Source organism: Phalacrocorax aristotelis, chromosome 2 (genome assembly GCF_949628215.1).
Source record: "Phalacrocorax aristotelis chromosome 2, bGulAri2.1, whole genome shotgun sequence".
NCBI classification, from domain to species: Eukaryota; Metazoa; Chordata; class Aves; order Suliformes; family Phalacrocoracidae; genus Phalacrocorax; species Phalacrocorax aristotelis.
Window position 1 is genome coordinate 120,264,772 of NC_134277.1, and position 27,709 is coordinate 120,292,480.

The 27,709-nt window shown below is 38.7% G+C and overlaps 1 protein-coding gene across 2 annotated transcripts in view; it reads right to left on the reverse strand.

The window, feature by feature from the left end:
• Positions 1-22,992, reverse strand: part of TRAPPC8 (trafficking protein particle complex subunit 8) — a 55,532-nt gene extending 32,540 nt beyond the window's left edge. Inside the window, exons 1-11 of one of the 2 annotated variants that reach the window (XM_075084947.1) lie at positions 22,604-22,992; positions 15,851-16,045; positions 13,139-13,222; positions 10,104-10,193; positions 8,624-8,798; positions 8,083-8,236; positions 6,974-7,058; positions 5,274-5,521; positions 3,620-3,735; positions 2,113-2,263; positions 706-806 (exon numbers count right to left, since the gene is read on the reverse strand). In XM_075084947.1, coding sequence (XP_074941048.1) covers positions 706-806; positions 2,113-2,263; positions 3,620-3,735; positions 5,274-5,521; positions 6,974-7,058; positions 8,083-8,236; positions 8,624-8,798; positions 10,104-10,193; positions 13,139-13,222; positions 15,851-16,045; positions 22,604-22,760 — 1,556 coding nt within the window. In that variant the 5' untranslated portion in view covers positions 22,761-22,992. The remainder of the gene's footprint in view (positions 1-705; positions 807-2,112; positions 2,264-3,619; positions 3,736-5,273; positions 5,522-6,973; positions 7,059-8,082; positions 8,237-8,623; positions 8,799-10,103; positions 10,194-13,138; positions 13,223-15,850; positions 16,046-22,603) is intronic. The other variant, XM_075084948.1, reaches the window with a different exon arrangement.
• Between the last annotated feature and the right edge of the window lie 4,717 nt (positions 22,993-27,709).

The following is a 27,709-nucleotide window of genomic DNA, read 5'->3' on the forward strand; positions in this document are numbered from 1 at the left end:
TCCAGTGTGGGCTCCTCAGAGGTCACAGCTCCTGCCAGGAACCTGCTCGGGTGTTAGCTCCCCACAGGCTGCAGTTTCCTTCAGGGCACATCCACCTGCTCTGGCACTGAGTCCTCCACAGGCTGCAAAGTGGATCCCTGCTCCACTGTGGTCTTCAATGGGCTGCAGCAGGGATGACATGCTTCACCATGGTCTTCTCTGCTGGCTGCAGGGAAGCATCTCCTCCCCCCCTCCTTTCTCACTGACCTTGGTGTTTGCAGGGCTGTTTCTCTCATTTTCTCATTCACTTCACAGCTGCTGTGCAGCAATGCTTACCCTTTAAGCATGTTATCACAGAGACATCACCAGCATTACTGACAGGCTCATATTTGGGCAGCAGCAGGTTCATTTCAGAGCCAGGTGAGAACTGGCTCTGTCCAACACAGGGGGCAGCTCCTGCTGTCTTCTCACAGAAGCCATCCCTGCAGCCACCCAACCACCAAAATCTTACCAGGTAAATCTAACGCACAAGTTTAATATGCACTCCTAAAAGCAGCACAGATCCCCTTCCATGTTATCCTAGATTAATTAGCATATCTTACTCTCTGAAAGTTTATCATAATTCTGTGATCTTTTAGTCATCTGGCACTATCACTGTGCAGGGGAAGAAAAGTTAAGCCACCAGGTATTTCAACTCCCATTGGATCAGTAATAAAGTAAACATACTTGCAGATATCTCGATAGGTCTGAATTGCTGTTTCCATATAATGAGCAGGATACGGTCTAGGAGCTCCAGGCTGAAGAAAAGCTGATACTGCTGCCATTTCCTGCAAAACAAATTCAGTACTGTCACTGTAGTTTTTTCAAATTGTAAGCCTCAAAATCCTGGAAGATGTTTCAACAGCTACTAGCTCAAGATGTTCATCTAATCAGTTACTGGCATATAAAAGAGTACCCAACTCACCATAACTGATAAAAGGTTCAATACAGCCTATTTATGGCTCTGCTTGTAATTAACCAGACAGCAAGAGAGTTATACACACTCAACACAAATGTTTTCAGTTGATGGTAGACCCAACACTATGCAGAAGCATTGACTCAGTACTGCTTTACAAGTCCAAGAGATAATTTCCTATTGCAGGAACAATCTTTCCAATGAAGTAGCACTACCATCTATTTTAAGATGAGGACTGTTTTCCGACTTTTGCTTAAATGAAGTAACATTCTCAGCTTCCAAGGAGACTCTAGTAAACATGCACTCTGAAATTTTACTTCTTTCCTTATAGGGTGAAGGTAAGACAGCAAAGTTTTTCTACAGTAAAGACAGACTTGTAGGTTGCAAAAATTCATAATTAAGACCTCTACAAACCATTCATTAAGAAATTAAGATAACCTTTCAGATTATCCAAATGCAGAGCAACTGTCTGTACTGCAAAAATACAGATTTAATGGTTTTACATCAAGATGGGACAGCGTACAAGAATGCTTCCATAGCTCTAAAGTAAAATTTCAAATTTTATCAAGTTAACCAGACTAAAGTCTACAAAACATAGCTCCTAAAAATTGTTAAAACAAGCTTATTTTTCTCCAGTGTTCTCGTTTATCTTGTTGAATATTATTTTAGTCACATAAACCTTCAATCTCTAGAAAAATTAATGAGTATTGTTTAGAGTGAAGTTCAGAGACATACTCAAACTATATCCCTTCCAGATTCTTAAAAAAAAATTATATAATACCATATTCATAGTGACATAGTCTTGACCTCCTGGAAAATAAGTATTTTGCCACAATCTAGAAGAGTTTGAGTTATCAGACTCAAAAACACCTGTTTGAGTTATCAGACTACAAGTTTAATGATGCATTTTGCTGGAGGCTGCATTCTAGGTATTCTCCTTTCCATATTTCACATTTTAAGAATTAACTCTTCAGTTTTCAGTAACAGCTTTATTCCCTTCATAAAACAGCAGCCAATAGCTTTGAGAACACTTTCAGATTTTCTAAAAGATATGCACCAAATTTGGCAAGACCCTTATGAATCTGGTAGTGTAGGGAAGAGATTACAGTGTTACCTTCAGACAATTAGAGATTATTAGGAAAAGTTCACAGAGTATTTATGTTATGTGAAGTACCAACCAGTGCTCCAGCTGCATAAAGCATTGCCTGATCATTTAAGAAGTCTTTCTTTGCTGTATGGTAACAGCTATATGCAAGTTCATAGTGTTGCACCAAAAAGCACAAGTCTGCCATTTTCCGGATTTGAAGCTCTGGTGCTTCTGGTGGATACCTATAAATACAAATATTTAAATTCAAAGTCATAATTTTAATAAATAGAGCAAGACATGCTCTATAAAGTTGTCCCCTCGTCTTAATTTCAATTCACAAAGTAGGAATAAAAACTGTATTGCTTCAGCCTTAACCAAAATCAGCGAAGTGAAGCTGCTTCCTTTCTGCCACATGTAACTTAGTTTCACACCCTACTTTTCAATTAACAAGATCCACTGTTCCATTAACATTCAAAGTAAGCATTCCTCTTAGCCAAGAAATACTGAGAAGTATGCAGCTATCACTGAAACTGCTCAGTAAGATTAATTATTAGAGCTAAACAGAGCTGTATGAGAAGGAAAAAGAGAGCAAGTGTTCACCTAGCTGTAGTTGCTATTTCTCCTCATTCCTCTAGAGAGGAAAAAATCCACTAAAAAATTATGCCTTATGCCAAAACACTGGGCAAGTTCCTGTCCTCTGCAAGCATCAGTCTAACTTTTGCTTAGTCAAATATATATGAATCACTTCAGTGAACATCAAATACATTTTCAAACACTTGTTAGTCAAATTTGTAGGAAGGAAGCCACACTTACAAGTTCAAATAATACAGAAAGCTGAAATTAACAGCATTTTGATTATAAATTCAAAGACACACAACATACAAATTTAGAGCTGTATGTGTCGGGAACATTAACTTTGGCAAGGTAATGTCCAAGAACTATTTACAACTCTGCGGTTCAGATAAGACAGTTGGAGAGTGCTTTTCATTATACATCCTCATTTATAGAGGGAAATGACAAAGCATACAGAATGAATATTCTGTTAAAATTTAAAACCTGGTTTTAGCGTAAAATACAGGCGCAAAAAAGTAAGAAACTCCCCTTAATTTAGCTCTCAAAGGCACTTGCAACAGCAATATACTTAATACTCAACTGCAGTAAGTTACATATTTAGGAAAACAAAGACACCCATACACGACATTTGGCTCAAATAAGAAAAAGCTGTACTATATTTTTTTTAAATCCCTTACAGCAGACCATAGCTTCTTTTTGTTACTACTATTCTTAAAAACGTACATTCTTTGTAACTTAGAAAGCTTCACTGTCAATATAGCAGGAAAATGGGCCTGTAAACAGTTTCTTATACCCCCTTTTTCTTTAAGTTCTGCTACTCCTTTACTGCACACATTTAGGCATAGTACTTTTCATGACTTCTCCAATTAAAGTCTTTTACAACACTGGTATTTAGTTCACTTTGCAGAACACCAAACAAATAAATACAGGCTTCCCCTTCCCACGCCCCCACCCCCACCCCAGCCCCCCCCCAAAAAAGGTGCATTTTCAGTTTAGATCTAAAGGTAAGGACTGAAATTACTTACAGCAAACCAGAAGTATTCTTCAATTCATTTATACTTTTCTCTGGAACCTTGCTGCCACTAAACCATTTTTTAGTAGCGGAAAACAGCGATCGACTCAAGCCTTTCCTGGATATTAACTGCAAAAAGACACTAAATTAGAGTACTACATTAACTTATACTAATACGTCTCTTGTAAACTAATATAAAAATCCACACTTCATTAAGGGTTCCTAAATTGTTTTTTTCCATAAAACAAAGAAACAAAAACAATAACCAAGAGCACACTCCTTTAGAATTAATCACTGACACTGAGATACAATAAATATATTAATTGCAACTTCTATTTCAGACAGCTGAGGTTCACTATGGATGCTGTGAACTACAGACATATCAATCCTAAGAACTGAAACATTTGATGTATCTGAAATTTAACAGACTATCTAATCCCTGGTATTAGTCCAACCTAAAAATCTAGACTAAAATACAAACCTCAAGAGAGAGCATTCTCCCTGTCATGATCCACCTAAAGGACTACCACACTAGTATCAAGGGGACTAGTCATACCTGCAAGCAAGGTTACACAACTTTATTCTTTTAGATCATTTCTACTAATGAGGAGACTTCCACAGGGAATTACCATTCCCAAGATCTAAGGCAAATTACATCTCTTTTTAAAGATAATTTTTAAAATTGTAACATCATGCTTTTTTTACCGCTACTAGCAATGCAGTAATACATTCCCAATGGTAAGGCAGCTTGCTACACTTTAGGTATGCACTTTTTTTTTTCTGTTTCTTCACAAAACTTTCCAAGCGTAAACATGGTCACCATATACAAATTCCTGAAAGTCAATTGAGGGAGAGTGTTTCTTACAGCATATGATACTCTGTATTAAAGCCCCTTGTACTTAAAACTATAACCTGAATAGACAATTCTAAATACAGAGTTCAGGTAACAGATTGATATTTGAGTCCAAGTCTAATGCTGAATACAGTAATTTGATTGTACCACCGTAAAACAGTCCATCTCTCCAGCTGTTTAAGACATATAAAAGTGAAACACTTAGAAATGCAATGGAAACAACTTTAATGTATTCCCTTGACTTAACATAGGCATGATATTAATGATCACACTTCAAAAAAATCCTAGTTTAGAGAAGAACATTCAGTTGCAAAAACTGCTGAGATCAAAACAGAACTGCATGATTTAGGGTGTCCATGTGTTTCTCCCCTGTCAACAAGTAGCAACTGAAGTATGCAGCTTTTTTGCAGACAATTATTGATGAAAATACATTTCTTAACTTTAGTTGTGCCTTCTAATATTGCAACACAAAAAGTACATTTTGTTCTCCAGGCCAGAACTGTCCAGAAGCACAAAATATTAAGATTTTAGGAGCAAGGACAGATATCCCTGAAAATAGTTGAGACAGGCTTTCACCAAGAAGCCGCCTTGCACTTAAGTTCTGTTGATACAAGTTGGGTTTTGTTTTTTTAAGTAAACAAATTGAGCAAAAATGGTAACTGCAGCTATTTCTCTTTAATTTACTTAGTTATCAATGAGATCATTGAATCATTAGATACAGAAGGAAGTAATAATTTCAAAACAGATTTTTTTGATAACTGGATTTATACCCCAACGTTTTTTTCTTATTATGTGTTTTTAAGAGTAAACTGACCTGATCATTAAGTTGCCGAATTGTCTTCTCTATATGTGGCAAAAGTCCCCTAAACGTGAATTCCTGTATGAACTGTCTAATTCGATCGTGATCTGTGAGTGTTAAACAAGCACCATGAGGCGTTCCAGAATTTGGTTTCTTTGACTCTTGCAATGATGCAGTAGCCTTCATGTAATCAGTGCTAGCCAAACTGCCGCTGGGATGATCCAGTTGAAGGGGGTGAGTCTTAAAGTTATTTGACAGGCCATCTATTGAAAGATTGAAACAAAAAATTCAAGTATAAAGTTAATTAAGCGTTTTGGTTTTCAAGTGTAATTTTTATTAACCTACTTTAAGGTTTTCCTTACTCCAAACTGTTACACAAAGCTATTCACCAATTATTCTGCACTACAGATCAGTGCAGAGCAGACAGCAGCAGAGCACTACCCAAGTGTTACATCACTCTTGCAAATCTTCAGGAAGCTCAGGGAATCGCAGGAACTACAACACATACGGATTTTGTTCTCAATTGCAGTGCAAAGAATCCAAAAGTATGCTGACTAGTATCAGCCACTTTGAAGGAAAACTATGAAAACATTAAAATCAAATATTCGCAAGAAGCTGGAAACGTAGCAATTACTACAATGGCTCCATTGAATCTGTTCACCTCTTTTCTGCTTATGTTTTAAGGTAACAACCAAACTTCTTTTTTCCATGCCCTTCAAGCAATCATGATGTAAAAACAACTTCCTCCGAAGTCCTCTTAGTTCAGTGAGAAAGGCTGCTGACCACTACTGCATCTAGCTATACAAACTAGACCAAGACACTGTTTCACTCTAAGAAATAGTTCTCTTATTTATTATTTCCTTTCTATGTAAGAGAATCACCTTGATTCATCTGGCCCTAGCTAGCACTGAGCAAAGCTGAGCTGTGAAAGCAAATCCTTAATGGACTTTACTCATTAAATGTAAAGCTGGGTACGTAAAGTTCAAACAGCAGCTTGCATGCTATATCCTGGTTGTAAGGCCCTAGAAAGCTACTTTTTTAGGCAACTGCAGGCTCTCCTACATGGACTAGATCTCTCTGTGCCTTTCAAGTCAGGTATGAGGGATGTGGGCCGAGTCAGGCCATATAGTTTGGGGTACCTCCACTTCCCTATTTGCTGATGCTTCTCATCTGAATCCTACACAGCTGCCTTAAAAAAAAAATGTAAAGGGCCATGTATTAATTTGAATTCAATTTACTGTCCTCTGCCATCCAGGAGCTCAGGTGTGAGGCAAGTTTTTCCAGCTGACTTACAAAGTCACTACTTTGTTATTTCCAGATTTAAAACCAAAAACAAGTAGAAAAAAGCTACACATGTCAGCTTCCAAGCTACATCAGAGCACACTAACCAGAACTTTTATCATGACGTAAATTAACCATTTAATCCTATGTTACTTTCTATTAATTGTCAGAGTTTACAGACAATATGCTTAATCTTATAAAGGATGAACCCAGTACACCCATAGCCATCTCATTAAAGATACAACTACCAATCCAGTAAATCAGCACCACAGCATTTTTCTTCTTTGTGGACACCATGTTAACATTATCTTTGAGCATTTAGAAAAGTTATTACTTTGAATTCCCTAACAAATCACTGAAGTGATTACTGTCCAAGACACAAGACAACTATATAAACGCTATCACATCAATGTTTTGACAGAAGTTAAAAATACCTTTAATTTCACCGTCTAAGCCATCTGATATCAAGTGATCAGTATTCTTGTTTGAAATCACAGTATAAGAATCTTCATAGCAATCCTTCCAGGGGGAAAAAAAAAAAGTCAGAATTTTAAGACTACTAGTGCACAGAGGAAAGTCAGTCAACAGTAGTTAAGTTTAATAACAGTTAACTGAATTATTAAGAAAGCATGTTTGTTTGTATACATTCATTTCTTAAGTTGTTTGTGAGGCTTTAAGAACCCATCCTATTGTAAAGATGAGAGTTATATTCACCAAATGAAGCAAGTATCTTCTGGCTTGCTCAAATAGCTTCACTGTCAACTAAAGTAAGCAACTCCAACTCTTTACACAGCAATGCCTCCAGCAGTGAAAATATGCTCCCTAAAGCAATTCCTGAACAACCTTATACAAAAAGAAAAATCATCTATATTGGACAGCTGACATGAGACAAAAAAGCTGTAGTTAGTTTACAGTAGAACATTACTTACTGGTCCTCTTTGCTTACAGAATACGTGATGTTTTGACTTTCCAGCACCAACTAGATTTGGTAAAGAACTACAATTCCAAGAACAAACCTTTTAATCAGATGCAGTTAACACTGCAGGTCCGTCTAAAGCAAACACACACTATCATTTGCCATCTTAGCAGATGATAGACCCGACTGGATTGCAAGAAGTTACCAGAAAAACCACACATACCCCACAAAACACACCCACACTGTTTAGTAAAATATAGAAAAATTGTTGGGTTTTTTTCAGTTCTTAAGAGTGAAGGAAATCAATCAAAATTAAGGTATAAAGTTACTATGAATAGGACACTTTTGAGGTTACTTGCTCTTGTCAGTGCATAAAGCACAAGTCTATTATTTCAGTGCTCCTGTCAGTCTATTTCAGACAACCTAGTATTTCAGGTGGTCCTTACTGTCATTTTAAGTAGCACAGAGGACAGTTCTTTGAAAGAGGACTCATGTCCTCAAAGAGTCATAGCTATTGACTGCCTATTAGCCCATTCTGTAGAAACCCATACGTAATACCAAGGCAAAATTTAACAGAAATGGGCTTTCATATGCACCTTATAAATGGTTTTCAGAATACTATAATACCTGGTTCTGGATAGTGTTTTTCTGAAGGTACTGACTCCAAGGATCTGGTATCTGTTCATCTGTTCCTCTATTAGACACCCGAGAATTTATTTTCAGCAAATAGCAACCCTGAGTTCCATACCTCTGCTTCATCTCTTCATAAATGGAGTCAGCTCTGAAAAAAAACAAAACAACATTTACCCTGTCTTGGTATCAAACCGATTCTATTTTAAGTGTGTACTGCAATAAGCTATTTGATACTATTAGCCATAAGGGTTAAAAGGAGAACTGTCTTTAAAAAAAAAAAGCAGTCCTTTATGCAAGAGTAAATCTTTGAGAATTAGTTCAGCAAGCTAGCAAAGGCATCTACCTTAAGAAGCTAGGACTGATTCTTTTCATTTTATATGAACACAAGAAGCAGATCTAAATACTTAAAGAAGTCTGTGTTGATAATAGTCAGCATACTAGTTAAAGGATCCTGTGGTATGTTTAATCACAGAATTTATAACCACAATCATTTCAAAGAGTTCATCTGTAAGTTCACCAAAGGTAGAAGACCCACCTTTGTTCTTCTCCTGTGCTTACATCGTGCAGTAACACATAGTATTTGAGTGTGTTTGGGATAAACCACTTGGGATATAAGTATTCACTACTATGCTGAATTCGATGTTGCTCTTGAGACAGCTTCAGAAATTGCTCCACAGGCTCTGGTTCACTAGAAGAAACTACAAGCATACCTAAATTCATGTTAAGGACATTTACCAAAAGAACCCAGGAACAGCCACCAATCATATAATAAAATAGGAAGTGTATAAATGAAATAGATAAGTACAATATTTAAGCCTGTAAAACACACTACCACAAAAGTACATGCAGTTAGAATTAGGCCTTGATCTCAGTAAAAAAACCATCCAAACCACTCAAACAGTCAATTAACTAACATCTGTAACGTGAGATGAAACAGGAGTTTGCTCCTGAATCCAAGTGTAAGTCACTATATAATAGCTAATAGTTCAATTTAAGATTTTAGATACAGACCAACTGTTCACATATGAAACACGTAACTGCAATTCACCCCCAGTGTACTTTAGTTTTCAGCTTCCAAGGAGAGTTGGGACTTTAAGGTATCACCTGAGCCAGTATTCTTAAACACAGCAACACCTTCTGAGTAAAAAGCAAAACTGCTCAGACTTACCTCAATGCAACTACACAATCATTAATAAGGAACATCCTGCTCTGCTATATCTATTTGCCATATCAAAGACATTAATTCAGAGAAGCCAGAAAGCAAGTTGTACTGTAAATATTACTAAAACTCAGAAGTCAAAGGCCAGAATGAATATTTTGCCAAGCTAAATCTGCACAAATAGTTCTCTCTAATGGCTACTAACATACGTGTTCCACCATACTGAAATGATCAAGTACAGTAAAGAGTTAGGAACAGAGTAGGTGTTATGAAACCTGCAGCATTATAATTATTATAAAGCTAAACACCAACTACATCATGAAACAGTGCATATTTTTATTTTCCCTGTAGACAAGCAAACTGGCCTAAGATTTAGTTAAAAAAAGTGAAAGCATTCAGGCATCTTTCCAGACTTTTTTGTCCAAAACAGCTCAAAGCTCACTGATTTTCCAAAACACCCTCCCCCAGCCTCCCCCCTCCATCTGCTTGAAAAAGCTATAAAAAGCAGCAGGTGCATCCCAAACACAAGCCTCTGTTGCACATAAGGGACAGTCAGATACCTAGAGAACTACAGCAGAAAGTGTTTTAGGATGAGGAAGTTTAATTTACAGGTATAAGCTTAGAGTTCAGTTTAACACAAAAAACACTGTGGCTTAAAGAACCCATACACTAACAACAAAGAAAACCCTGACCCCTTAGGAAACTAGTTTGTATAGTAGGACATATTGAAAAAATATATTTTTCAAATCATAATGGCAAAAAGAATTATTGCAAAATTTCAAAGTCTCCTACATTACATTTCTGCAACCAGCTGTAACAGCCTTCACTAGAGAGGTTTGTAACACTCAAAGGATACATGCAACATAGTGGTTTAAGAATTCGTGATCTGATGCAGGCATGGACTGAAGAAAGCATTCTCTGTAAGACTCAAACCAAGGCGTAGTAGCTGGAATACACAATAAGAGAGGATGAACTAGAATATTCAGCAAAACTTCTGTTTACTCATTTATGAAAAGGAAATATGAAAGACTACACCTAAAAGTAAAGCTTGCAAACTATGACAAAGTTTGCATGGCAGGGCAAAGAAGGGGGAACAGTCTAAGGAGAAAGCATCTAAAATACACAGGTGGGAAAAACAGTAACACTGTGAATCAGCTATTGTGAAACTGTATAGTAGCTTAAGCATCAACTTGCTCTATATTGTAGGCTCACATGTATTCAGTCCTTGTTAAAGTAACTATTCCTTACCATCCCTTTAAATGCACACATTTGGGAAGGAAAACACAAAAATATTCCTCGAAGTCATGAATTTGCCTCAGCTAGGGATGTAAGAATTGACCAAGAAGCAAAATTAATTTTTGAGTATGTAGAGTAACTAAGGATTACCAAAACCCTACCCTGCCAGTTCGTATAAAGCTTTTTGGAAGTGTTGTGACTTAGCTTGACAGTAGTCCCCTTCCTCTGCCCTGCTAAAATAAACAGTTCATCTGTCAGCCAGCAAAGCAGAGATCCAAAAAGCTAAAAGCTCAGATTTGAGTTGTACCATTAATCCTTTACAACATTAACCTGCCACATTCAAATGCCCTTTACAACAGGGATTTCATCTTTCTAAAAGTAACACATCAAGGGAAACTTAGTAAGTCTGGGACATCAAAAGAACATGTGAACTTAAATCTTGTCTGTTTCTTTCCACTCCAACTATCAGTTGAGCAATGAAGTGTTACTTCTTCTTTAAAGTCTGTTTTATACTATCTCAATTTTGTAACTCCTTCCCTTAAGTGGAAAAAAGACCCCAGAGCAAAAATCAGTCCACTTCCAATAACCTGATTTCACACTGAAGTTAACTGGAATCCAACATAAACTCACCTGCAAACTAGAAAACAATAACTAGTATAGAAAAAAATGCATTAATAAGAAATCCTGAAGGTATTTTTTATATGGCCCCAAGAAAACATTCCCTGATTTACAAAGCATGAGAAATTCTTATGTGAGTTAAACCACCCCTGCTCTGCCCTACCACCACCACCCCCCAAATAAAAACCCTACCACCTTGATTTCTTAGCTGACTTAGTAAATTGAGTTTCATTTTTGTTGGAATTATGTTCTAGTGCATAAAATTAATGCATTTTGTTTAATCCAACATTTTCAGGCCATCTTACATCATCTTCGTCCACACAGAAGTCACACTTCCTAACTGAACTCAGTCTAGCAGTCAGTACATCTCACATAAAGGACCAACAGGAGGCAAACTTCTGGCTTTTGATTATAGCCTTTCTAGAAACTGCTCTCCGAGCACTCATCTAGGATATAAAAAGCTTTTGGCTTTAGTAAGTCCTGCATTTAAATATGCCAACTATCTAAATTAAGGAAAACACAGCTTGTTATTAAAAACAAACCTTGAGAAAGTGACTCTCATGCATATTTTTCCCAAGTATAACAAAGCCTCCTAGTAACTCAGGTTCAAACCAGACTACACTAAACTGAAGGCAGAAATTTCAACCGCATTTTAGTTTCAAGCTCTGTTTTCAGTTTTCTATTTCTGTTTTACAGCTGAACCACGGCAGAAAAAAAAAAGTATTTTAAAATCTGACACAGCTACAAACAGGGAAATACTACTTCGTTTTGTGGGGTTCTTTTTTCTCTCCCCTACCCTTTCTCATTCAGCCTATTAAGAATCTTGGAAGTGGCTGCATGGGCAACTGGATTCCTTCTACACAACTACAACACCCATTAACAGTATTCACTCAAGAGCATTTACAGGGCTGTAATCATTTATAGTAGATACTTAGAATAAAACATGCACCATATTCAAAACAAAAACAGTATTTGAAAAAGTTCTCACAGATGTAACATTTCATAACACATTATAGCAGTGCACAGCAACGCTGTGTCATTTAGGGAGGCAGGCCCCCTACGTTTTGCATTTTTCTAGTAATACATTTCCAGTATACTAAACAAGCAGAACTGAAGTTTAGGCAAATTTAATGTGTTCAGAAACTGGTAAGAAAAAACTCATAAGTAACACTCATACAAAACAGCTTGAGAAGTCTATTTCATGAGGTTTTATACTTTTTAGCTACCTGACTGACCAATATGAATTTCAGAGACCAGTACTCCAGCACTTTCAGAAAGTAAGGCATTTAGCAGTATCTGAACAGACACTGTTGAAAGGATAACTATTACTAACTGAAGGCATAAACTTTTTTAATGTCTAAAACTGAAAACCGTCAAAATCTGGCTCTTACAGACCACAACACAGAGCTTCGCTGTAAGTTAAGAAGTCAATAACCAATCTGTTTTGGTAGCAATAAACCTTGTAAACTAGGTGAAAATTCATTAGAAAGCTTTGTCTTTTTGTTTTGGGGGGAGTTTTTTTACTTGTTTTGTTTGGGGTTTGTGGTGTTTGGTTTTTTTTTTTTGAAGAGTCATCCTCCAGAAAGAATGTCAATATAGCAGAGGCATATGTTCTGTAAGTACAGTCAGCACTTCAGTTCCGATTTGAAAAGCACTACTATCTCCTGAGAAAGAAGTTCTATAGAGAAGCAGAAAGTATTTACATTTTAAATACAGAATAGTGACAGTATACATTTCCATAGGATCCAACAAGACAGTGCTTTTACAGCATCAGGTCATTTCCCACCACCACTTCGCACTTATTGACTATATGGAAAGACCAGATGATTTAGATTAACAGGAGTAGAAAAGTGATGAAAAGAAAAATTAAACAACCATCACCAAAAATTTTTCATTTAGGGGAAAAAATGGAGGAACACACATCTACGCCAAGAGAAGTGCTAAACAGTTGTAGCAGATGGTAAGGAAAGGTGGATGGGGCACACGGAAAAGGAATAAAGGGCAATTTGGCAAATTGGCGCCAACCACAAAAAATACCTGAATAAAACGTGGATGTGTTCAGTTCCATCAGTGTCTCTTTCCAATTACTGTACCAAGGAACACTAGCTTTAACTGAGCGATCTGATAGAAAAAACATGGTGTTATTACACTAAAAAGGGTCAGGTGCAAACACACTATTGGCTTTTACACTCTGGTAGCACAAAGTAGAAGGTCTATGCCATGCAGACCCATCAGGGACTGAAAACATTTGATTCCAGCTAACATTAATAATGAAAATTACAGGCTTCTCAACATTTGACACTGTACTTTAATACATATTAATTTTTGGTTCAGCCCAAATTCTGGGTTTGAATAAAAAACAGAAATCTATAAAGTAGTAAAGAATTAAGTTATATTTAGATATTATTTCTATTTTTCTAGTTGGAAGATACTACAAATGTAAGACACTAATTTCTGAGATTTCTCAGGGTGTAGCACTACAGTTAAAGTAACTGAAGATGTTCACTGCTGAAAGTGGTTGCCCAAATTTTCCCTTATCTCCATCATATTCCTGCATCACTGCATGCCAGCATTAGCAACATGCAGCCCTGAATAAACAGAGCCAAGGAAGTGATCCAGCTGAGAACTTATTTGAGAGAAGGGGGGGAAAAAAAAAAATTTAAGGCTTTAGTGGGATCATTTTTCCTCACTCTCCACATGCAGCAGTACATGGGAGAAGCAGGGACAGCTCAATGTAAGGAACCTTTCAGCAATCAACCCAGGTCTCTCAGTACCAGAGATTATGGAACTATGAGACTATTAAATAACAAGTGTAACAAAGTAGGATTACAAACAATTAACCAAATTCACCACAGCACTTCCAAAACTTTTCTAAAGAGCAGAATCATGATGACCCCAGTACCAGAAACACTCATATGCGAGCATCTTAATGTTTGCGTCTTCCTTCAAAATAGACTGCACTTGATCATCATTAAAAGATTAAGGAAATATGTTTTAATATGGATATCCTAGAAAACTAATTCACCAAAAGAGCAAATTAAAGAACAGATTAGAATATTACACATTTCCATGCTAAAAGATTATGGTTTGTTGCCAGGAATGAGTGCTTCTACTGGTTTTCAGTAAAATGCTCTAACAAAGTTGAAAAACTGTTTCTTAGTAAATATTCTTAGCTTTCTAAGTGGAAAAGGAACTCTACCTGACAAGCTAGGGACTTCCTCACATCCTCCTACAGTGTAATGGGATCCAAGTTTCACCATCCAGAACACTGTGTCAGTGTTTTGTGCTATGGCCCTAAAACAGGGCTACAAAACTACCACATTGTTACATGATATGACCTTCTGTATGATATAAAACAGCTTATACAACTATCCTTCTCTCAAATAAGCATGTTGCCAGTCTGAACGGAAATAAAAACCTAACCGCTAAGAGACAGAAGACAGTCAAGTATGATAATTTGTATATCTGAGGCTCCAGCAGCAAATATGGAAAACAAAAGGAGAGTTATTTGCTTCTACAACTACAAAGCATGGCTTGATATACCCACTATTTTTCTTCCAACACCTCTAAATTGAGATTAGAAATGTTATGGAGAGGCTCTTCACTGAAACCATTCTGCTTTCTTAGGGTCTCCCAATGTCTAGAATTGAAGCAGACTTTCCCTCCAAAAAAAAATTTCACAAAAAAAAAAAACCACACTCCACCACTTTCACAGATAAACAAGGACACAAACTGAAAAAGGGTACAGTTTCCAACAGCTCCAAAAAATTAGAAATCCCAGGCTCAAGACTTTTCCTTTACTATCAATGTTTCACATCAAGTTGGGGATGTGGCTTGTAAATTAGGTATCAAAGATGTAGAATTATGCAATTTTTAATTGTCAACAAAAAAGTCACCATACTACAACACTATTGGTTACTAATCCTCATGAAGCTTCAATCTTTTGCTATAGCAGAGCTAAATATCTCACTGCACATTGAACTTTAAGTGTAATAAATTACTCATGTTTAAATAGGGCAATGCACACATGCTTTGAATTAAGTACGTACTCAAAGGCTTTAACTGATTAGGGTCTTAACTGGGAAGAGTTTAATCTTCTCAGCTCTCAAGATCAGGTCTCATTTTAGTATTTTTCACAATGCCTTATCCCTTGGAGATCTAAAACCCAAAACTTTTTCAGAACATTTGAGCCACGTTCACAGTGAACTATGAAGCACCGAGTTTCATGGCAAAAAAAACAAGACATGGAATTACACACCTTTCCTCAAAACCCTTTTTCCTTAAACTTTATGACAACTTTATAAACTCTATGCATTAAGCAATAAGTAAAAACAGGAGAAGCCAAGAGGACTAGCTTCAACATAGAGCTGTCCACTAGTACCAACATAATTAATAAGTTCTGATATTTATTCAATGAAGTGTATCAGTTTTGGAACAAGAAAACCTCTCACCAACTGACAAGCTATTAATAGAACCAAATCATGAGTATTTCCTACACTGAAATAATATCATGATTTAATACAAGTTCAGAGGAATTACAACATCAGGAAACATTAAATTAAGAATTATATTAATAAAGTTCAACCACTCTTTTAGCACTATATAAAACCAAAACTATTTGATATATCTGAAGTTTCAGTAAAAACAATGACTCAAAACTGAGTAATACACATCATGAAGTTGAAATCAAGGTTAGAAACCTTACAGTAAATTCCAGCTTAAGTTACAAAAAAATACAATATTACATACCACTAATGTTGAGATCATAATCTCCAGCTGTGATCACATTAGCTACTAGTCCTTCGGCAGGCTGACTGACAGACACAACATCATTCAGAAGTTTTCGAATGGCACCAGGCTGAGGCGGGTGAGTAATAATGTTGTTGACAGCAATCTTCAAATTTTTAATTATGTGAAGCTGATTATTAGGATCTCTCATGTGAACTAAAAAAGAATAAAAAATAGGCTTTGTTGAGAAATATAACAGAGTTAAAATAGTCACCATAAATCAGTACTTCTCCAACAGATTTTTGCTTTTCCTTTAAAGATTACTTTCTACAATAAACCTCTCCATCATCAATTTCAGATCCCAGTCCATAGAACTTGAGTACCAAAAATGGAGTGAGGGGAAGGCAAGAATGAAAAATTACTTCCTGTTCAACTTTAGGCTCACCTAGGCAGACTGAAAGGGTACCATAGGATCTTCGCTTATAAGAATAGTGGCTTAAAGTACTCAAAATCCATGCCCTACACTGCTGCACCCCCTCCCCTTGTGGAATGTACGCAACTTGCACAGAAAGCCTACAGTAACCACATATGGATTTCACATGATATCTCACATTCCAAGGAGTCACCAGTTCCCAAGAAAACCTCAGTACACAATAATAGCTTTCAAGAAACTTGACAGGGATAACATAGTATTAGTTCACACAAAATGAACATATCCTTTCATTTTTTTACTACAGTGTGATAATTTTAAGTTTGGTTTGGATTTTTTTAAAGAAATAATCTTAGAACTCCCCTGTTCTCCAAACGGCATCACACAACTGATTTATCTTAAAAAGAATGTCGAAGTTACATTTCTTCAGTGACAAACTTTTGGTTAAAATTCATCAATTAAAATATAAAGTCAATGTTAGTAACACCAGCATTCCTGATTCACTTTTAAATGCTTGTTTAAAAAACAAAGTCTTATGAGTATTAAATACTGATTTCAGGATTACTCATTAGCTTTTTGCCTGACAAATAGTGGATTATTGCATGCAGCCTCAAAAAAGATCCCAACAAAGCAGTGGAAGTGTCCATGGACCCAGTGTTTACGATGGAACTACAAACAGCTGGCAAGCATGTAAGTTTTTGGTGTGGAGAGGTTGCTTATGGGTAAAGGGTGAAGTAGATTATTACCAGTGAAAATATTCCAAAAAAGGAACAGATTCATTATCAAAATGGGCCTTTAAAAGGGTGATACCAGCCTTGTGTTATTACAACTCAATAACTTACACTGTTTTGACTTCATGTTACTTATCCAAAAAGTATTTTCCTCCCATCAAGGCCAACTTCTCCAAGAAAGCCATCAGACAGAAAAGACCAAAGAAAGGGTCCCAAACCCATGCAAAGGGGTTAATACCAAGCCTAAAGGACAAGGCAGCAGCAAATTCCAGCAAGATGATTAACAAATAACAGTATTTAACTGAAAGTTGAAGTTATATATAACTGTAGCAGCTATATGTAGGGTGTCTTTATTTTCTATATGTTTAAAAACTATAATCACAGGCAAATCTCACTTTTTGTTTAGTGATATGATTGCTTTTCCCTGCTTTTATTTTGCTTTGGTGGTTTCATTGTTTTTCAAAAAATAAAAAAGCGCCACTCTCCTGAAAAGCCCAAAATGATTCATCACAAGAAAACTAAATTTGTGTTACACTTGTGTACTGGCACACCTTTCTACTCTAAGGTCTAGCTCTGATCTTTTCACTAAAATTTGATTGGGCTGCTACCTCTTTTGTATTGCCATAAGCAATAATTTGAGCTTCACATGACACGTAAATGCAGAGCTCCCTTTGTAGAATCATTGTCAATCTTGCTCTCTTGCTCCCTTCAAGCCATCTGTCAAGTTTTTGGTTGGGTTTTTTTTTGTTTTAAAAAATGCTATTCATTACATTTCCAGACATTACAATTCTGAGTGTGCTCTGATTTTTCATGTCATTTTCCCCATCTCAAACCACAAGCACCACCAAGCAAACCAGGCTGTAAGTGCAGGCAGGACTCATTGAGTATGGCAACCTAAGACATCTGGTGCTACCACGTGCCCCCTCAACTCCTTTGCATTTTATTTTCACAAATCACTGTATAGCGTATAAAGGGCAGCACAGAGAAGAATTCTTGTTCTTCTTGTCTTGCAACTAACCACAAAATTCACACTGTGAGGTCTGAAACTGAGTCTTCAGTCCCCTCTAGCCTGAGGAGAACTCAACACCTTTCCCACAAGCCTTTTCATAAGTAAGAACTACACAGCCCAAGCCAGACCACACTAGATGTGTTTGCAGTCCATCTTAGCTGTTAAAGGAGATTTCTATTGCAGTTCAGATCTGGACTAGCATAGTTCTACCCTCCTAAGTCACACGATCACTCCCAACCTTTAGTCACCACTGAAGCTCATGGGAGAGCAGAGTGAAGCAGTTTAGAGAACTGATCCTGCCCAAAACAACCTAAAAATCTGTAGGTTTTTTCAGCTGTAAGCTTCAGATTGAACTGGTTCATCATACGGCTGTATCAACACAGAGGAGGGCAATTGTGCTGGCTAAACTTAATTCATCCAGTCCAGCATTTCTATCAGAAAGCTGAAGGGGGTATACTTTTTTCTACTCCCCCATCTCATCATACAGGTAAATTATCAACCCTCCTGCTACATGATTACTGAATGTAAAGGAAGTGGGAGAGACAACTAAGAAACCAGTTTGTCTTTACCAGTGCAGCTGTAACACTTAAACTCATCCTTGGTGTCTCTCCTAAAACGTAACAGCCATAATAATGAAGAGCAAACACACTTCCACACAGGACATAGATGACATTTTTGGCACATGTGCAATGCTAAGGATTGACATAAAGGACCTACTCAGAACCCCACAAAGCTCTTGCCTTAATCCCTAATACAAAATTTCTAGTGTTATATATTTCCTTCAAGTGTTCATAAGATCATTTCAGAAAGTATTTTGCCAAAAATGGGAGTAGTAACATATCTCGGAACAGGATATTTCTCACCAGAAGTTGAAAATATTCAGATGTTGACTAAAATACTCCTGAACAAGGAATTCCTAATATCAAACTAAGCTCATAAAATAAATGCAGTGTTCCCATTATATCTCCTTACTTCCAGCAAGTATTTAAGGCTTAGAATCAGACAGTTATCAGAAGCTTCCCTCCCCCCCCTTTTTTTAAGGCATAGAACACTTTGGTTTAAAAGTAACCAAGGCTACCTTAAAGTCACACTTGCTAGTTAAAGCGTACACTCTTAATTCTTCCTCCCACCAAGACAGCATTAGTTCAGATAGTATTTTTAAAGATTCTTAAAAACTGGATGCTATCTTAAAGATCATCTACGTACACAATATATACTTTTGTTAAATTAGGCATCAATTGTTACTAACAAACACAGTAGGTAAGAAAGACTAACACTTTGTGAATAAATGTGAAGGTATAGAATCCACAATATACTTCTGTTTTTCTTCAAAGAAACATCTGAGTTTGGGAGGGTTTTGGTTGTTTTCTTCTGAAGTCAAGACTTACTGGGACAGTAAAGTTGTTCTCTCACGTTTTTTTAACCATTTCTCCTTCAACAACAAAAAGTTAATTATTTATGAAAGTCAAGCAGCTAAAAATTACAGTACAGAGCACTTCCAACCTGTGCTTAGGATTTCCTACCATCACAATTTGCTATATTGCAAAGGTATTTTTGGCTACACCAACACGAGCAAGGTGCTGATAGGCAGAAGTTGATGAGTAGGTTAATACTGATTAGTGCAGGCCCCCCCCATCTACATTATGTATGTTCGTGGGGTTCTACTTGAAATTAGATATAATCTTACCCCTTGGACTGAGGAACTGCAAGAAGGATGTGGTTTAACACTACCTGAAGATCAAGCAGCAGTCTGGACCTTCATATCTCTGTTAACATGTGAAGGACGATCAATACATGCACAGTAGAAAGCTCAGCTTAGTTTCTGTGTATGAAAACTGTTTTTCTCATAGATCAGGAGATTCATTTCATAACTGTGCTAGTTCTCTAAGCAAGAATGCTGGTGAATACACAGCCTTCAGCAGGCTCATGAACTATATAAATCCTAAACTTCAAAGAAAAATCTATATTGAAACAGGACTCAAAGTACAGTAGAAAACCAGTAACTGAGCTCTTCAAATTATGGAAGAGTTCAGGAAGTAACACGTGTACTTTTAAGTTTTGCACAAGAACAAGGGACAGCTTATTTCTAACGAGATGAAATACTATCAACCCAATCTTACATTACAAATTCAATGAAAGGCAGGAGTATTAATACAAAGAGGGCAGGATTTCATGCTCTCTTAAGAAAAACTGTGCTTAGAAGTAACAACATCAAAACAATTATAAGCAGTGAATCACACAGTTGCAGAGGCACGTGCATGTACACACATTCTGCCATAGCATGATCAGATCATTAATCATGCCTCTCTTCCTCTTAATTGGACATGAAAAGCACCATGGAATAATTTTACTGCTAAGTCTGGTCTACCTATAAAGTAGAGCAATTTAAGAACTTATCCTATGTTTCCAGGCCTTGTGCACAGGATACGGATACAGTTAAGACTGCCACTATGCAACAGTGTTTGTGTAGACTCCAACAAACGTGTTTCACTGTCACAGAGCTCCACAGGTTCTGGAGCTGTAGAAATTGCTTACTGGTATACAAACTCATGAGAAATTTTACTGCACTGAACTACCCTTCTGCCTGAAAAAGATGCCTAGTACTGCTTTCCCTACCCTCACACATGCTGGCTTTCACCACAAGAAGTTACATATAGCACGCAGCAATGTTCTTTTCCATGAAGCTAGAAGAGGAAGTCACACTTGAAGTGAAGAACTGCTACCAGGCTTGCAGCCTGCTGAAGCAGAATACACAGAGTGCAGTGCAGCAACAAAACCCACTGCACCAAGCTTCAGTTTTCTGGTTCTCTGACCCTTGGTTAGGTTTTGAACAGGATGGTTCAGACTGTCAAAGTCAGGCAGCCTACACAGAACAGCAAGGATGCCCATTCCCGAAGATTTGTCACAATGGCCACAGCTGCAAAGTTAGGAAATTAAAACTGTTTCACAGGAATTTAAGATGCAGTTCATAAGTGTTCATTTATGCTATTACATGACAGAGCTTGCAGAATACCAATTACAGAATCATCACCAATTACTAGAGAATTATTAATATCAGACGATGGAGATTTCCTTCACAAGTTTTTAGAAGGATGTAAAAATCGAGTCAGTATAAGTCTCCCAAGTAATAAGCAAAAAGTCTTACATTATAACAAGAGAGGGAGCCTAATCTTTAGCCATAACTAACTCCTTTATTAAAAGAGAGTGAAGACTAGGTTGGTTTATAATCATCAATGTACTACTGAGGTCTGCATTTACACAGGGAACACTGAGGATGATTCAGGTTTTCAAGTTCCTTAACTGTTACAACAGCTCGAACAAAAAATAGTTACAACTAAGCAACAACAGAATTAAGTATTATTCAAAGTGCTTCATTTGAAATGGACTGCTTAGTTTTGTTTGCTAGATGTGTTTTGAAAGCCTTTCATCAGAGAACCAAGAGAGATATTTAAGTAGCTTCAGAACTCCAAGGATGTGAGCTTCTGCATTTATTATTTTTGTCTCTGCTGCATTCTCACATAGCTCATGAGTGCTGCTAAACAAAGGGAAAAATATTTATAAACTACTCATGGTTAATAAGTTAAGGCTTGCCACTGAATTAAGGCAGATTTTAACACATACGAGCTTTTAAGCCGATGCCATTTTTTTAAATAGCAATGCAAAAATCTAACTCGAGTGACAGTACAAGCTTCATTTTCTTGCACCCTTTCCACACAAGACATGGAGAGACTGAAGTCTGAGCTAAGTATCTGTCAGAAACCAAATTTGACAAATATCACTGCATTGCTATTCTGACAAGCAGTTCTATTCAATTGCTGTCCTGCACACTATGCTGATGAGCAGTGGCTTGAAAAGCATCGCTTAGTTAAGTTTAAAAAAGAAAAATCCAGACAGTAAGTTAAAACACCACAGTAAAAGAATCCTATTTTTCCCTTAAGCGACCAATTTCCAGTTTTGCTGCTACTTTACATGGTCATTTCACCTATGCCACATAATCAGCTCAACTCCCACCTTCTCTTTGCACAGGTCTTGCTCACAGGTGCATCAACAAAAAAGTACATAGGATAAAACTACAAGTGAGAGAAAGCAAAGACTTGCAACCAAAATTAGAATTAATGTTTCTGAAAGACTGGCCATACTTTCAACGACTGGGTACTTTACTAACAGCCTTACCACAAGTGTGAAAAACAAGACGACCTACAATGGTCAGTCACAAGTATTAGCCAAGTAAGAGTAAAGTCGTTTTGAATAAAAAAAAAAAAAAAGAAAAAGATTTACAGACGCCTTTCTCTTTAGCCGAGTGCTCTGCGATGCCTCCAGAAGTCTGACTTCCAAGGTTCCACAGAGAAGAACAGATGGAATAAAAGTATTAACAGACCTAACAGCCACCCGGCGCGACCCCGGCAAAGCGAGCCCCGGCGAAGCCCGTCACGGCCCCGAGTGTCACCGGACCGACGGCCCGGGGAAAGGCCCTCGCCCCCCGCTCCGGCAGGCCACGCGGGATCCCCCCTCGCCCCCCGGGGCCGGCGGGCGGAAGGGAGCGGCGCCGCCTTCCCCGGTCCCTGTCAACAACCCGCGCACCCCGCGCTGCTGCCACCACCGACCTTCCGAGGTGAGGCGGCAGAAGGGCTTCACCAGCTCGGCGAAGCTCAGGCTGTTCTTGCGGGTGAGCCTCTCCGCCTCCTCGCTGCACAGCGCGGCCACCAAGGGCACGAACGAGTCCTGGATGAACTCCTGCACCGACTGCACGCACTGGGCCATCGCCGCCGCCCCCGCCGCCGCCGCCCGGGGGCCCCAGCCGGCCCCGCCACCTTCCTCGGCTCTTCTCCGCCGGCTTGGTTCGGCTTCCCTCCCTGCGCGTGCTGCCCGCCGCCGCCCCGCGGCTCCCGCCCGCCCCGCCGCAGCCACCGACGGCTCAGCAGCCGGCCCGCGCCGCCATGTCGCGCCTCCGCCGAGCCCCTCGGTACGGGGAGCGCCCGCTCCCGGCGGCCCCCGCGCCGGCTCATGTGATTGGCCATGGGGGCGGGGCCGGGGCGGGGCGCATGAGCGGCCGGGAAGGGCGAAGCGACGGTGGCCGGGCGGCGGGGCTGGGGGAAGTTGTCTGCCACCCCCTCTGCCGGCCGTTGGTGCCTTCCGAGGGGCTGGTCGCGGGAAGCCACGGCCAACGGCCACAACCGCCAGCAACGGCCACCAACGGCCTCGCCGGGGCCGGCTTCTCGTCCGGCGGAGGCCCTGCTTGTTAAACGAGGCGCAGGGTGAAGCTGGATCAGCCAGGGCTCTGCAGAGCTTCGCTGGGCGGTGAGAGCTCGGGTAGTGGGGTTAATGCAGAACTGTTAGCTCACCCACCCAGCCCCTCGGAAAAACAGCTGTGGAGTTTTTATTTTTAAAAAAGAGCCAGAATGGTTAAAAAGTCACGAGCTGTTTGGGGTTTCCCTGGCGGACCTGTCACTGCTCAGTCGTATGTGTGAAATTGTGAAATGAAAGCGGTGCAAAACACCTTAATTTTTGAGATTTGCAGATCAAAGCGTGACATTATTGAAAGTCCCACTTTTACGTTTGTAACCTGAGTAAGGAAGTGACGTGTAAGGAAGACAACAGTGATGATCAGTGAAAATTAAGAATGAGTAGTTTGAATATGTTCTTTATAAATATGTAAAGTACTGTAGTAGGGTTGGGTTTTAACATGCTGTTAGGGACAGCCCTTAGGACAGGACTTGTAAACATCACAAAAAGCCCCTCTGTCTTTGGAAATCACAGCTTAACAAGACTATAATAGAGTCTGATTTCAACAGTAAGGTTTGGAAATTATTAGCCAATTTCTAAGTATTTTTCTGGCCTGTCAGAAACAGGAAGTTTTTATGAGTTACTGAAGTGAGCCAGGTAAGTCCAGGAGAGAGCTTAGACTGAGGGAAGACTTAAAACGTGAGATGACTCCTTCCTAAATATAAATGTCAGAAGCAGAGATGGTATTATTGCTTAGATTCAATGAAAGAGTACATATTATTTTTCAGAAGCATGATTTACAAAGGCATAAGAAGCCAAGCCTCATTATTTCTCCCACTACCAGAAGTACCCTTTATGTGCAACTAATTTCCATTGTAAGTGTTCATGTATGAGAACCTTTAACAAAAAAAAAAGAGGAAACCAAAAAGAAGATGAGGTTATTTTTATGGTTGATATTACAGAATTAATACATCCTAATTGAAAACCAAATAAAACTCAAAAAAAATATTTAATTGTCTTCCCTAACAAATTCAGTAATCTGGAAATCAGTGTTAAGTCATTCATCTACATCAGTTAGGTCAGCAACTTCCTCTGTGAATGAAAAATTAGTTATTAATTCAATGTCGGCTGTAAGAAAAAAAAACCTAATAGGCCATAAATCTTGCTATTTTTCAGGATTGAGTCCTGGGAATGTTATCCAAAAGCTACTAAATACTGCAGAAAAAAAATATTTTGGCTTTGATAGATTTGTAGAACAAGGTGAAGGCCAACATTCTGCAAATATTTATGGCTTATCCACATTTGGAAATTTCCCAGAGCTATTCCAAAATAATGTTTTCATAGATAGTTTAATGTATGACCTCCACATGGGTACTTTAGAAGAACAGCTCTTCTCCCATATTCCTCTGAATCCATTACTTCAGAACAGTACACAAATTACATGTGGTAGATTGAAGTGGGTCAGAAGAAGTCCCAATCCTGGGATCCTTGACATTAAAAATTCTTTTTAAATTCTGACCATCGTTATGTCTTTCTGGCAGGGATTCAATTTTGATTCAAATTTCTAGCAGAAATTCAAATTTCATGTGGCTATTAGCATTCTTCGGTAGCCATTACAGTGTAAGAAATAGTTCCTTTTTATTGTAAATGTGTTGGGTTTTTGTTTTTAATTGGAGCAGCTCTGCATTCTAAACCTACGTTCGTGTGCTCAAAATTTATTCTCTGTGTATGACAACATGTTGTACACATTTTCTTTTTACCCAGCATTAGGGATTTGGTCCTTAGAATTTCCCTTTCTCCTGATGTTCTCCCCCAGTCCAAAGGACCAGGTCACACTAGGCTCACACAGCCCTGCTGCCTGCAGGTCCTGGTGTCCTCAGGCAAGGTAGTGTTCTCCATGACTGAGAACCTTCCATGCAGCCTCTGACTTGCTTGCCCTACTAAGGAGGCATAAACAACCCCATCATCAATCAACACAGTAGCTCAGGGTGTTATATCTCAGATCTGTTGCTAAAAATGGTGTAATCAAAGAGGATTCAAATAATACTGTCTTTATTTACAAGGCAGAAGGCAGATTAGAAGGGATATTGTGTATCACCGCTAATTACTTGTATCACTCCCAAGCCTGGAGATGTGTACACAAAATTGTGCTTTAAAGTCTGACAGTGTACAAATAGATAGGGCCAATTGTGAAGGGAAGTACGAAGGGATAACACAAAGTCACAAATCCATGCTTTAACCATCTGAATTATTTAACTGAAAATACTGTTTTTTACTGAGGAAGAGATAGATCAAAGGAAACAGCAGGTGAACAGAAGTGAGATTGTGTGGGATGGGGTGGGATGGGGGAGGCCTAGTCCGAAAGAACAAATAGTAAGGAAGTGTCTTGAATAGAACAGAACGAAAAGATCACCAAGACAGAAAAATATGTTCACTGTTTCAGTTGTAAAATAACAGGACTATAAAATTTGGACTTGAAAGTGCTTAGCCTCTACCCCTCTGCTGCTTCCTTGCTCCTGCCAGGAGTGCTTTTTCATTCCCCTGGGCTGGAAGCTTCCTGAACTTAGAAGTCTGTGATTGCTTTATGCAGATCACTGAGCCAGAGAGCAGGAGATTTCTGCTGAACTGAGGTGGTGCTGAGGAAGTTTATGTGAAAGGGTTTTTCCACCTGTTAATAAAATAATATTTGTATTATTGTTTAGGTTTGAGACAGAGGAAAAAGAATATAGAATGGCAAATGCTTCAGTCTGAAGTTGAATCCAATGCTTTCATTTGCAGTTGTTCAAATATGAACATATCTGTTTCCCTGTAAGTCAGTTGCCGGATAAATATATCCTTGAAAGTTTACTTCATGGACTCCCAGCTCCCTGCAAACTTGAAGGGCACGTTTGAGTCTTTGCTCAGTTCAAGCTTCTGCAGGGTTACAGAAGTGATGTTTTGCGCAGCAATTCAGTCCAGCACAGCTTGAAGTGACATTTTAAGATTTAGCTAAAATCACGCAAGAAGCAAGATACGGGAGGCAGGAAGGGATCGGTTGTTTGAGTTTTTTTTAATAAACCACCCTGATACACAAACAAATCATAGCAAGTTAGGTGCCAGTGTAGATTTACAGCCAGTTAGTTGTCATGTGGTAACTCCTCAAGGTTAATCCGGCAACCTGCTTCTGAAGCAGAAGGTCAGATCTGAAGCTGCAAGGGTTAAACAGTAAGGTTTGCCCAGCCTGTCTCAGTGTGGGTCACAAAGCAGAGCAGGTGATAGCACATGGTCAGCCTCCAGCTCTTCTGGATCCTGCCAGCTCAGGGATCCCAATGCCTTTGATGGGCATGGGATGGGAACACATGGTCATGTGATTCTCCTTCCATAATACAGCTCCTCCTGTGACCAACTCCTGGCACCGAGAGAGAGCTAGGAGGAGCTCTTGGTGATCCTGCTCAGGTAGGAATTGCAAGGTAATAGTTCTCTAGACCCTCTCTTTTGCTCCCCACAGAAGCAGCCGTCTACCGCTGCCCTGACTCAGCCTAGGATTAACAGCAATCTTTCATTCCTTGCTGGTATTCTTTTCCCCAAGGCTTTTAAGTTAACAGCCTCTTTTTATTAACAGATGTAAACCTAGAAAGACTCGGTAAGAATCAATGTAAGTTTTTCGTAGAAATATGGGGCCTGCACATAACAAAAGAGAGAGAGAAGTAGAAGAAAAGAAGAAAGGAAGGCAGGCAAGTGGTCCAAGCTCAGCACCAGGGACCTTGCCTCCACTCACCACACAACTTAGGAACAGGTATCATTCTTCTCACTTTCCTCAAAAAAGTGAAGCTCGCTTGCTCACTTCTCACACACATGCTCTCTCCTGCTCTCTTTTCGTAATGATCTCAGAGACTTCTGCCTTAAATCAGTCATCCTTGCTGTCTGTTTCTTTAAACTGCAGTTAAATAATCTTCCAGATTTTGGGGAGCCCTTTGTCAGAGGAATTCGTGGGGATGTTGCCCCTGCTTGATGAAACTGAGTCACTAAATTAACTAAGGAGTGACTAACGAACTGATTCTTCATGTGTAGGCACCATTTGAACTAATTTCCTCAAACCAGTTTCATTTTGCACATGCAAATGTGCTACACGTAATGTGGCCCTATATCGACATGTACACTGGGGTATATGACTTAGTGTACGGGCAGTGCGCAGCTTCAGCCTGAAGGCAGTCAAAAGCAAATTAGTACACATCATGTGGATGCCAGGCAAGGCATGGTTACAGTATACATACACAGAAGTGTAGACGAATAAGTGAAAATATGAATTAAAACCAGTTCCTTAGATTCCACTTTGATTTCACTGAGCATAGCTGTCAGAGTGATGTTAAATTTAGGCAGTCTAAAGAAAAAGAGAAAAAAAATCACTGGGACAATAATTAGAGAAAAATGTGGAGACAGCTGGGGATGTGAAAATGCATCATCAAGTGCATTTGTGATTTCAGAACTTTTCATGATATATTCACAAC